The sequence below is a fragment of the Netta rufina genome (assembly GCF_964035555.1).
Source record: "Netta rufina genome assembly, chromosome: 5".
NCBI classification, from domain to species: domain Eukaryota; kingdom Metazoa; phylum Chordata; class Aves; order Anseriformes; family Anatidae; genus Netta; species Netta rufina.
In genome coordinates this window covers 48,258,503-48,271,748 of record NC_140128.1, presented here as the reverse complement: position 1 = coordinate 48,271,748, position 13,246 = coordinate 48,258,503, and the positions used below count along the sequence as shown (strand labels likewise).

At 35.6% G+C, this 13,246-nt stretch overlaps 1 protein-coding gene across 5 annotated transcripts in view; it reads left to right on the top strand.

Annotated features, from left to right (window-relative positions):
* The window catches only part of TTC7B (tetratricopeptide repeat domain 7B), a 136,575-nt gene that overhangs the window by 44,074 nt on the left and 79,255 nt on the right, over nucleotides 1-13,246 (top strand). For all 5 annotated transcript variants that reach the window (XM_084288206.1, XM_084288208.1, XM_084288207.1 and 2 more), the window contains exons 6-8: nucleotides 4,734-4,812; nucleotides 6,934-7,106; nucleotides 10,887-10,950. In XM_084288206.1, coding sequence (XP_084144332.1) covers nucleotides 4,734-4,812; nucleotides 6,934-7,106; nucleotides 10,887-10,950 — 316 coding nt within the window. The remainder of the gene's footprint in view (nucleotides 1-4,733; nucleotides 4,813-6,933; nucleotides 7,107-10,886; nucleotides 10,951-13,246) is intronic.

Below are 13,246 nucleotides of genomic sequence, written 5' to 3'. Positions count from 1 at the left end.
TTCTTTCCACATGAGTTAACAATAGATAAAATAAATGTATGATGCACAGTGATATTGTTGCCATTTTGTGGTTGTGGTGCTTTTTTGTTTGTTTTTGTTTTGTGCTTTTTATATGTTTAAAAATAACAGCTTAGATTGTAGAAGGACATAAAAGATTTTCTACTTGTAATTCAGAAAGTAATACCCAGTGATAATCAATGTTTTGTGGAAATTATACAGTAGCGTGAGAATGTTAAGGGAAAAGTATGAAAGGAAGAGAGAAACTAGAGCAAAAAAGACTAAACAGAACTGGATTGCTTTAGGTCCATCGTTTTTATAGTTGTGGATAAAATTATTCATTTTTCTTTTTCTCCTTAAAAGTGAGAGAAAACAAACAAGCCTTAGTCACAACTATCTGAAGCACGGCCAGTTGTGCAAAAGATTTGGCATTATCTCTTTGGTCAAATCTGTAATAAAGTTCAGAAAGCTGTAGAGATTTTGGTCTTTTTTGCTTTAATCTTTGAAAGGTTACATAGAACAATTGCTCTAGTATGGTAAATAACATGCCTCAGAGGATTAAGCTGTTGTTCTGTTAGTGCTAAAGAGTTAATCTGAGGTTTCTGTTCTGTGTCAAGAATTTTGCCTGTCCCTACTCCTTCCCTAAGTAGAGTGTTTGTACAAATTTAAAACAAATACTTTATTCTTTGCTGTTTGAGTTCTTAAACAACAATCTTTAAAACTTAAAATGTACTATCGAGGTTACAAACATTACATTTCTTTTTCTGTATAGAGAGGGAGAGTGCATTTGGGAAACGGGCTCCATTCTGAAAGCAATTTACGTTTCATCACTTTCATCAAGTGATTTAGATTTCACTGTTCATGTTTTTTTCCCCCTTTTTTAAAATATGAGTAGTTCTTGTTTTTTCCCCTCCTTCTAAAACATGAGTATTTCTTAAATCAGATATAGTAAGCCTTGATAATGAGGTAATAAGCTACCATGAGAAACGTTTCTTGTTCATTGGCATGGTTCTGGATATACTTTTCTCTGTTAAGTGGGATAAACACCTGCAATTTAACCAATAAATTGCAAAGCGGGTGAGGCTTGGTCTAAGCTCACTAAGCAAAAATTTATTCTAATTCCGTGTTTAATCTATAAAAGTCAATGTTAGACTAAGTAACTATTATTATTTTTTAATTTGATTACTACAAAGAAAATGCATGACAAAGCAATTCTCACATTAGTGGAGAAGATAGCAAAATATACTGCAAATAAAAAATATATTAATCTTACCAACCTTTTTGAGGTTAAATTTAAAGTATTTTTTCTTAGGCTGTATTGAGTGCATTGTGACTGGATCTCACTTCTGTGTTACCATTTGTTCTTTTATCCTAACTTTCAAATATGGACCACTTCTCCTTGAACAGTTTATTTCATTCTTTTCATCTTAAAACATGTGTTTAAAAATGGAAAGATATTTGTCTGGGGTGTGAGGTTTATCAGGAACACGGCTGACAAAGCACCTTGGTGTCTGTTGCCAAACATGCTTTTTAATGCAGAGGCTTCACAGGGGTAATGTTGGCCAATATGCCTGTGCCAAAAGTATGCTACTGCTAACTGATGTGCTTAGATCTTACATGCTGATTCTGTACTAAAAGTATGTCCGTCTTGCTCCTTAAGTTTCTTCCTGCACTTTCTTTTGTATCATATCTACTCTTATGGATCTGCCACTGTTTAGGAGGAAGCAACTTTGCATAGATGCAGTTAAAATATTTTCATTATGCTAAAAGGAAATGCTGTCAGAAGTTTTCCAAGGGGCATAGAAGTTGGTCTTGCGTTATAACAGTTAATCAGATTCTAACAGAAGCTTTCGGGAGTGTGAGTGCCAATAGGTAGACACAAGGATGCAGATAGCCCCAAGGGCATTTATCCGTATAGAATTCCAATAGAAGAGCAGTACCTTTAAATCCTGATTCCCAGTCTGTAACTGCGATAGTGCTACTGGGTCAACATAGTTTCTTTTATTGAAGACTGCAAGCAGCAAACATTTTGATAAGTCTTTAAAAACATTAGCAATATGCAACTCAAAGGGCTTGGCTCGAGCATGTGCTGGTGGGAGGCAGTCATACAAACATGGAACCAGCAACGTTTGTCCGTGTCCTCTTCTTCAAGTCTGAAATTACAAGGTGTGTCAGCTTGAGTGCATGTGAATGTACCTTAAAATTCCTTGCCTCAAGAATGGAAAGGATCTCAAAGTCCTTTACAGACACTGTGGATCATTGCTGTCCAAGTTAACTTGCCCTTGTGCTCTGGAGTTGTATCAGTATGGGTGGAACTGCTAGAAGGCACATCACAATAAAAAGCAGGTAGAAGGTATGTGCTGGCTTGGAGGAAAGGCATGTGCCAGAACAGCTGCCACCTTATTCTCCCAAATATTACAAACTGTTAACAAATACAGGAAATGTACTTTGCTAAAAGCAGTGTAGTGTTGAGATCAACCATACTGTTCACGGTATATTTTGCTTCATTGCTTTCTCAAAGCATTTAACTTAATTCTTGGCTGATTTAGATTGTAGTTTTGAAGTGTATCTTTTTTAGTACACCTTGTAGAGAAGACGCTTGACAAATTTGTATTGTGTTTGTGTTCTCTTGTGCAGTGGATCAGCGTTAAATGCTTTATGAAGCAAAAACTAACTCTGTATTTTAAGTTTTTTCCTGTACAGTCTTGCTGCTTTTTCTATGATTCCGTAGAACTTCAGTCACAAGTTTCAGTCCCTTCTAGATGCTTACCAAAATGTAATAAGTAACTAACAATAACATGCCACGAAGTTCCTAAGGACTTTTAAAAGTTGCATTCTTCTTCATAGAGATTTTGTTTTGGTTGTCCTTTTAACACTTCAAAAGACAAACTTCGTATGGAATTTTAGGAAGTAGTATTTTTTTCCCCATCAAATATTAATTTTTGTGATTTGAAGTTCTACTATGTACTATATGTTTTATCTGTACTGGGAAATTAGTATTTCAAGTTGACAAGTTGTTTTTTTTTTTTTTCTTATATGCTCATGCTCTTTTTTGATAATTTTGCAGGCAACTCTTCAAGTTTTGGCCAGTGTGGGTTTTTTGTTTGTTATTTTTGAATCTTGTTGTGAGGACACATTTGTGAATTTGCAGTACAGTCCTTGAGAGGAAGCTCCATTCGTGAGAAATATGCTCTAGCACTTAGAGGACTTAAAACTGGGATTCCAGTGGTCTGGTTTTGGCTCTCTTGAATACGTATCTTGTGGTCTTGATGAATGGTAGGTATTTTGGCTTTCCAAAGGTGCTGAAAGTATCCAGCTTCCATTACGTTCAGAGGAGTTTTCAAAATTTGCCCTGCTGACTTTCTGTACTTCCTTTACTATTCTTTGAGTGGGTATACTATTTATTAGCTATTATGTGAAATTATATATATAAAAATATACATAAAAAATGTTTTACAAAGTTGTTCACATGTTAGATATACATTTAAGATATTTTTTTTTCTTAGCGTGCTAACTGGTCACTTATAAAATAGTTTCCTTTCTATGGTCAAGTTCTGCTCTAACATGTGGACTTCTACGATAGTTATTTCTTGTGTGACTGAGTATTTCTTCTTTACCAACTGTTGGCTTAGTATCATAGAATCACAGAATGTTTTGGGTTGGAAGGAACCTCATAGGCCATCTAGTTCCAACCCTCTGCCATGGGCAGGGACACCTCCCACCAGACCAGGCTGCTCAAAGCCCCATCCAGCTTGGCCTTGAGCACCTCCAGGGATGGGGCATCCACAGCTTCTCTGGCAGCCTGTGCCAGTGCCTCACCACCCGCTTACTTCAACATAGCATTCAACCTCTTCATAGAGGTTTTGTTACTTGGAAATGTTAGAACTTTTAAAACACTTATATAAAAAGTCATTTTAAAAGGTGAACTTGTGCTAGTGAAACACATCTGTCTGTGCTGGAGACCGAAGTTTCTGAAATATGTTGATAATCCTTCATTATACATAACACAGAAAAGAAGTGACCTCTGTCATGTAATCTGAAAAGTAAAATAATTAATGAGTTTCTAGGTAAACTCTGTAAAAGTTGTTGAGGCAGCAGAAGCAGCAAAGGCAAAGAAACTTGAGTTGTAGAAGTCACACCAAAAAACAGTGGGAGTCAAGAACAGAACACTGATTTCCCAGTCTTCTCTTCTGGCCATGGGGTGGGCCTCACTGTGTCCATAATCTTTCCTGTATGAAAAGAAGATTAAACAAAACAAAACAAAAAAAAACCCACACACATTACATTCACTGAGTATTAAGTGATTTACTATAATTTCCTATTTTCCTTTGTTAAGGTATCAACAGGCAGCTAAAAATTGGATCCTTCCCCAAAGTTTCTACTTTCAAGGTTGATGCAATTGAAAAAAAAAAAACAACTACCACTTAAAACTACTATAGGAGCCCAACCAACTTCAGATTTTTTTTTTTTTCCTTTTTTGGATTGGTCACTTCTTACACTTTTCTTGCTTTCTCTTCAGTTATCTAAAGATCAAATTTTTTTTCTCCAATAATCTGGCAGTGTATGTTGTCACAATAATCAGTGGTGGGGTCCCCAGATTTGTGTTTCACAGAAAGATGCAGATGATATGCGGGAAAAAAATGTATAGTGTGGAATTTAACAACTTTATCATGTAATATATCACAGTGTTACTATATTCAATTTGGAATACTGTCAAATTTTATGTTTATATACAGGAACTTGACAAGAGGAGTTGGTAGATTCAGAGAGTTACTAAGAGCTGTTGAAACAAGAACTACGCAAAATCTGCGAATGGTAAGTTATATTAAACCACATTGATATTGCAGCATCAGAGTTCTAGTAGGCAGGTAAAGCATAAATACAGTGGATGAGATAGAGGCAAATAATCAGATTACAGCATACTGATCAGGATCTGTTCTCCACTACTTTGTAGAGCTACGTTTCCTGGTTCAAATGAAAGTTTTAAAATAAAAAGGAATGATTGATGCCCAGTTTTTCCCTTAGCTCTCTTTCCTATTTGTGGTTATGGTAAAACCTGATTGATCTCTGACTGACCATGCTTACAAGCTTAATTATAATTGCCCAATTTGTGATTTGCCCTTATTTTAGAAGGATGTTATTTTCTCTTCCTGTAACGTAATGAGAGTGAGGACAAAGTACAGTGTCTTCATGTGTTTTTTAAATTGGAAGCTACTGAGTTATCGTTTCTTTATTTTCATAATAAAGCTTCCTAAAGAGAAGGAAATAAAAAGGGAAAATCTTGAAGCTGTGTTATTTATATCATTGTAAAATAAACCTCTATCAAATAAGTGATTCACGTTTTTTGCATTTTTTTATATAATAAAGGGCCAAGACTTACATCTTTTGCTCTAAGGTAACAATTTTTAAAATGTTTTAGATTAGTATCCTAATATTGCATCTTTAAAACTTTCAACATGGTAGTAAGGATTATAATTGGTTTATTAATTTATTTCTTAATTTATTTAATAACTGACTCCTAATAATCATATTTAATTTGTTAAATAGAAGACTTTCAATGGAGAGGGATAATATTGGAAACGGTAGGAGAATAAGTGGTATAGGAATTAAGGTAGAAGATGCAGAAGATTGTGTGGTGCTGCCCATGCCTTGAACAGTACACAGCTGTTGCTGGGAAGTACTGCCAATTTTGATGTAAATGTAAAGCTTGCCTTTTTTCTGCTGCTGAGTTTTCATCATTGTCATAGGTAGTCACGTAAGCTTGTATATATATATATATTAAGCATTAAAGAAAAAATTATACTGGTAGCTATGGATTATAAGATGACTTCTCAAAGCTATAAATGTATATTATTACATAATATTTATGTAGGTATTTTTGCACTTATATATTTGGTACCAAGATTAATTTCTCAAAGTTTTTCATGTCTGTCTGCAACTTAGTTTTACTCTTGCTAAACAGCAACAGCAGCAAACACCAGCATCTTCAAGTCCAAGCTGTCAGAAGTCCAGTTTGAGTTTAGATCTGGGTTTGGGTTTAGATTTGGGTTTGACATTGGCTGGCTGCCAGACACTCACTCAGCTACTTTCTTACACCCCCTCCTCAGCAGGACAGGGACAGAAAGATAGAAAAACTCATGGGTCAAGATAAAGACAGAGAGGTCACTTAACAATTACTGTCACAGGCAAAACAGACTTGACTTGGAGAAAATTAAAGTAATTTATTGTCAGTGAAAATAGAATGGAATGGAGAGAAGTAAAGACAAAATCTAAAATACTACTCCTCTCTTCCCCCACCTTCCCAGGCTCAACTTCACTCCATCGTTCCTGACTCTTTTACCTCTTCCTCTTAGCTCCAAGCAGTACAGGGGTGATGGGGAAGGGGGGTTGTGGTGAGTCCCTAAAAGTTGCTCTGCACAACTCCTTCATCCTTGCACTTTTCCCATGCTTCCATGGTGGATCCTTCCCATGCCTTGCAGTTCCTTCATGGAATATCCATATGCTGCACCGTGGTTCTTTCAGCAGGCTGCAATGTGGAAATCTGCCTCACTGTCATCTTTTCCATAGGCTATAGGGAAACACCTTTTGGTTCCTCGAAAGGCAGTAGAGGTTATCAAATGTAAAATACCTGAAAATATACCTGAATGCGCTCCACTGTTAGCAGCAACCATTGGTGTTATTGATACTTTGAAAGTATCCAGACTTTCATAGGTAAAATTGAAAAGTTGACTTACTGCTGTTTTTTTTCCTTTGTGTTTAGAGAATTGAACTGTGTACTTAAACCTTTCAAACAGCAGAATACCTGATATTTTAGATGATTTAAAATCAGAGAAAATACATTCCGCATGACTAATATTCATTTAAAAAACTCCAAGCATTTTTGAAGAGACTGGATTCAGTATTTCTAATGAAAATATTAATCTTTCAATTCCGTAGACAATAGCAAGACAACTGGCTGAAATTTTGTTACGAGGCATGTGTGAACAGAGTTATTGGAATCCACTGGAAGATCCTCCTCACCAATCACCACTAGATGATCCACTACGGAAAGGTTCAAACACGAAAAATTATGCACTCAGTAGACGACCACGGGTATACACTGGAGAAAAGTATGTTTGTGTTTGTACCTATTTGCTTTCTCTAATTGCAATTGTTACCCTGTGCACTGGGTAACTTAGTTTATATTATTGAAAATGCAGAAGGTATTGGACAATGAGAATACTGATGTTTCCTGTGCTGTGTGTATGTATATGCTATGAAGAGATCTAAGGAAGCAATGTGCTTCTCCAAGCAGAAATTTGCAGTGTATGCACAAGACTCTTTGCTCTCAACTCTCAAAATGTCGTTTATGGTAGAGTCAATATCTCTCATTATCCTTGCAATACAAAAGAAAGCATAATATGCATGACTGTCTTCTGTCATTTTGAGATATTTGAGAGCTGTTTGCTCTTCTGCTTCTTCTGCTATCCACATTGCAAGTGGCTCCCTCCAAAACAGAAAGTTTGTCTAAATACTTCGAATCAACAAAATTGCAGCTAATGTGTTTGTGTATGTGTGTGTTGTTGTTTTTTTTTTTCCCAAAACAATCGCTGTTAGTATTAAACATGGATTGCCATATCCTAGAATTTGGACTTTCTTAAAATTTAATAGCTTGTTCAGTGATTTCTAGGGTAAAATTGCTTCCTTAAGACCCACTGTGACATTTCCAAAAATTATATTGAAGGAATTTTTTACTTTATTATTGCCTTTGGTTGTAGCTTACTGCCTGGAAGTAACATGTTTGTGTCAAATTATAGAGACGAAATCTTAACCATTTTGCAGTCTTTTTTTTTCCTTTGTCATTAAGTTTGATCTGATGAAACTTTGTTGCATGTTTGTAATGTTCAGTAAAACTTTTGCACTGCTCTGCTTGTATTTTATGCACAAGTCCTTGAGGGATCAGGTCATTTAATATAGCAAACAACCACTACTTGCTTGCTTTGATATGTGCTGGAAAGCATTGTGAGCCAGAGAACTGAGAAACAGATTGTAGTAGTGGAGATAATGATCTAGATAAAGTTATGTTTTGTCGTAGTAGGATAGTGAGTGCTTTACTTACTAATGCAGATGGGAAGATTGGAATTCCATTTAAACTTAGGAAAAACCTTATTTTCAGAACTGGAAGGGGTTGTAGAGTCTCCGTCACCGGAGATACTCAAAATCCAACTGGACACTCTCCTGAGCAACCTGCCAGTTGACCTTGCTTTGTGCAGAAGACCTGGACTAAACAATCTCCAGATAGCCCTTCCAACCTCAACCACTCTGTGAAATTGGTGTGATTTGGGAGTCTCTTTTGAGGATGCTGTTAGCTGATTCAGATGAAATTTTTGACCTTCTTCCTCCAAATAAATTACTTTTTTTTTAAGAATGCTGTCCAGCCATTGCTAGGGGCTGTGAGCTCCTGAGTTTGTCTTATCTGATTGTCTTGGATGTTAAGTCATTGAAAGGCAATGTTTTGAGCTTCTAGAAAAGATGCAGGCACAGAGTTGAACGTTTAATTTTTCAAAACAGTTACTGTGTTTCTCTGCAAGGACATAATTGACAAACTGTACATGCAGCCAGCCTTTATGGTAAATGAGATACCTGGTTTGTGAATACACCTCAATCACTGAAATTAAAAGTATGCAGTTTTTGCACACACTTTCTTTGTTCGTAAGTGATATGCCATAAACATAAGGTCAATAAAGCAATTACTTCAGTGTTTGTAATTAAATGTGCAGATAAGCAATCCCCACTAGGTTAGGTTTTCTGGCTTTTTTGTTGTTGTTGTTTTGTTTCATTTTTAATTTATAATGGTGAAAGATAGGAAGGCTCCTCGTAGAGAACTCTGTGTAATTGATACATCTTAAATACATTCTTAAACTTGAGAAATTAATGGTTCAAAATAAACCTTGGCTATAGTACCAGATAGATGATTAATGAATTATTTCCCTATCTTTCACCATAGGGCAAATGAAGGCCAATAAATTTCATATCTATTTCATACCTAGCTTTTACTTTCAGTGCCAAAGAAATTTTTCAGCCATCATTTGATTGAAAAAGAAAAACAAACAAACAAACAAAAACAACACACAACAAACAAACCTACAATTAAAATCTTCACAGTGTTAGACTATACTGTCTTAGTTTTACTGATTTCCTTTATGCTGAATGAAACTTGCTTACAGAACTTGGAGGGTAACTCCAAAAGGTTTATGGAAGAAGGGATAAAGATTACTTTCAGCTCTAATTATTTCTGCATAATATTGTTGAAATTTGTTTCCTAATATTCTGAAGTAATTTATAAGGAAATCTTTTATGCCGAGTCACACATTTTCTCAAGCATTCAAAGACCTACTTGACTTCTCACAGTAAATACTAAAGAATAGTCAGTTCCTCTGTTACAGCATATAGTTAGTGTGAAACTTTTTTTCCTGGAATGTGGCCTTGTTATTATTAGCTGCATTTATTGCAGATTTCAATTAGTGAGTACTTGATACAGCAGTAACCCCACATAATTGCGGTGTCATACCACATTATCACATTACTAATACAAAGCTGAACAGCCTTTACCTTCAAAGATTTCTAGCAATTCTGCTTCCTTAGTCAAAAATACTTACAGCAGGCTTCTCAGGTGTAATCTTTCAAATTTATTTATGTTCTTCGTTATCAACTTATCCTTCTGCAGAAACATGCCTCCTTTCAAAAGCATAGCTTTGTCCAGTGTAATTTTCTCGTTCTTGGGAAATGTAAGCAAGAAGTTCCACAGTTTCAACAAAGCATATAATTAAGTGCTTTTCTTTGGTCACATTAAAGTGATTGATACCAGATCAGACAACACGTCTAGCCTAGTATTTCATCCCCAACAGTGATCAAAAGCAAGTACCTAAGACAATGACTACGAAGACTGACTTATAGGAGACTTCTTCCTAGGTATTCCTCTGACCTCCAACTGTTTGAGTCTCAAATCTTGTTTTTGTCTTGAAATTTTGTTTTAAATATGCTGTCCTATATATTAATTAAGTGAATTCACTTCTTTTGAGGATAGTATGTGGTGTATGACTAATAACATTTATGATTTTATAGGCCTCTGTTACTGCCTCTTCAGTTTTCTTTATCCTCAGTTTGGTAGTCATTTTGTAATACCAATTGCCTTTTTTGCTCTGCCCTATTACTGTGGAGCTAATTCATTCATAAGCCTGCATCTGTCAGGGAAGACAGAAAATGTCTGAATTCAGCCATCTATATTGAGCTTTTTGTATACGTGAGCTGAAGGATTTTCCACACAGTATCTCCATGAAGAGCATTTTCACTGAGACAAGCATTAACTTATTTACAAATATTTATTTATGTTCAAAGTTTTTCAAAATATTTATAGGTATTCAAATAGAAGAAAATAATGTTTGCTTTCCTTTTGATAAGCTTTGGGGTAACTTCCCTATGTTCTCTGAGGAAGTGATTTCTCCAGTAAATATTTCTAATTGCTATACTGCTTGCTGGAAACCATTGCCAGTGAGGTATATTAGATCTACTCCCAAGTTGTTAGACTCTGCGTCGAAGACTGGATAGGTAAATGGGGAGCTTTCTGCTTCCTCTAAAAGAAAGTAGTAAAGTTTGCAGCTTAGTCCTATGCAAACGTTCAGTATTAAGTCACAAGTAATTATATTTCATTGAAAATATATACTTTACTGGCTTGCAAGTAAGAGGGATGATGGCAAACAGTTTTAAGCAATTGTTTTTTCTGTGTAAGTTAGTATTTATTCTCTTTTCTGGAAGTCTTTCTATTTTTGAAGTACTCTTGCTGTATTTGTGTAAGGTACTCCTAAGACTAATGTTTTCTGCTTAAATAATGAAATTCTTGTTTTGAACAGCATCTTTTGTCCTCAAGAAAATACAGAAGAAGCCTTACTGTTGCTGCTTATTAGTGAATCTATGGTAGGTAAAAGAGAGTGAATATGCATGTGCTGCATGTGTATGTGTGTATTCCCTTTTCTTTTTTTTAAACGAAAACAGAACATTTTTTTGTGTCTCGCTTTTTGACCAGTGTTTCACTTTCTGTTAGGAAAGCAGGCGGTTATTTCTGAAACTCAAGCTTCTCTTCTGAGGCAGAAGGATGAGTTCAGCAATGTTACGAATAGGAGTTCTGCTTTTGGAGTGGCTGAACCTAGCCTCATCCAAACGATAGGCAGGTGAACACAGAGCCAGGTCTTTGATTTGGCATCTCTTATCGGTATGAACCATTGTTACACCAGCGAGTGCCATTCAGACAGACAGACTCGAAATGTAAGTTATTTCTGTTGTAAAAAATAAGATAAAATAAAAGACTACTAGGTAAGCATAAGAAACATAGCCAAAAATATTTTCCATTGTGCGTTAGAACTCAGATATCACTCAAATATGTAAATTATTTTTGATGATACTGACATTCAACATTTGCTACTGGATTATTTTTATTTTTTTCAAGTCTCCTAATTTCCTCAGTAGTTGATTCCTTTCAATGGCTTTCTTGTGCCTTTTATCAGTTTTTCATTTTTTCCTCTAGCATGGTTCTACTAGTCATCCATTAACTATCATGTAATGACATTCTCATACCAGGTTATTTGCATATTTTCCAATGACAGAAATGAGAAGCTTAAGCTCTAATCATGGCTGAGCCTCTTACTGGAGGGGTGTAACCTCTAGGGTCTCAGGCATCATATATTAGTAAGTCTCATTACATGTCACTGAGACTTAGTCTTTTAAGTTTTGTAGGTGATTTGAATGCTTTTACACTCTGGCATAATTTCTGTTTTGGTAGTTAAATAAGATTAGAACAGTTTAGTGGATGTCTGATTTGAACTATATTAGAATTGCACACTTACATAGTAGTGCAAACTACTATCCTTAATACTAGTGACCTACCTTGCAATGTATTCATGGTAGAATGTGTCATCAGAAAATTAGACTGAGCAAACATTTCCATGTACTGTGTGTTGCTTTTGCTGCACGATGCCCTTACCAAAAGGGTGGTAAGTTTTAAACCATAAAACTACTCATCGGTACACACTTGTCTTTGTGAGAGTTATCTCCCTGAGAGTTGAGAGCTCTTACTTCAGCTTCAGTGCATGCGAACTCTTGCTAGCTGTAGTGATTAGAAGTAATACATGACTTACAATTTTGAAACCAATATTTGGCTAAGTGAGAATGATTACAGAAGATGGAATAAACTATTGTTTAGAGATGGTGTTGTATTATCAATGTAGTATGATCTCTTGTTTGGGAATTATTAAAAACATAAACAGTGCTTCAAGACTTTTGTTCTTCATGAATTTAAGTACATATTGGAAAACAACATGGAAATCTGACATATAAGTGGCATTTTGTGTAAATAAACATAATCAAATTTTTATATGTATATAAGCCCCAGATCGTACTGCTAATTTCAGGGAAGTGTGGTGCACTCTAACATCATAACTCCTTATTTGGATTAGATCTAGTGCAACATATATTCAGAAAATTGAGTTGTGACAGTGGATTGTAAATGACACTTACGTGTCACATTGAGTTCCCTGAATTTCTGAATTTGGAATGGACACTTTGATGGGTAAGATTTAAATTGCAATATTTATGAAAGAAATGCTCTGAGAAAGATAGTTCTGTGCTTTTTAAGTATTCTAATTCTCTTATAGGTACATTTCAGAGTACAAAACACTCATTTAGCCACACGACTGCTGCTACAGTGTACTGTCATACATAATGAGGAAAGTCAGCTGCAACTCTGCCATCACTTACTTTAAGACGTCCTTGTATTCTAGCTGTTACACTTGCAAAGTTAGACCAGCCTTTCCTTACCTAAGCAGGAATGAATAGAAAGGTAGGATATAAAGGACTGAGATATCCAAGTTGCAGTGGGTGTACATGTTGCTGCATGTCAGCTGAGCTGTAAGTAACAAAATCACAGAAGGGTTCAGGTTGGAAGGTGAATGGAAGCAGAAAATTACTGTTCAGATATATATTTAATACTTAACAGGGCATCCTCTCCCATAAACTGCTTTGGCATTGTCAGTCGTTTTTTCACAAGAAGTGCTGTTTCATAGCTTGTTTTGTACTTGTAAGGAATTAACTCAAGAGTGATTAAACGTGGAGTTAAAAAGGAAGAAGTTCCTGAAGCTGCCTAAATATTTATGCAGTGTAGAAAGGAAAAGGCGAAGACTTCTTGATCAAAAGAAAGTACAATGTCTTTTTTGGGGTG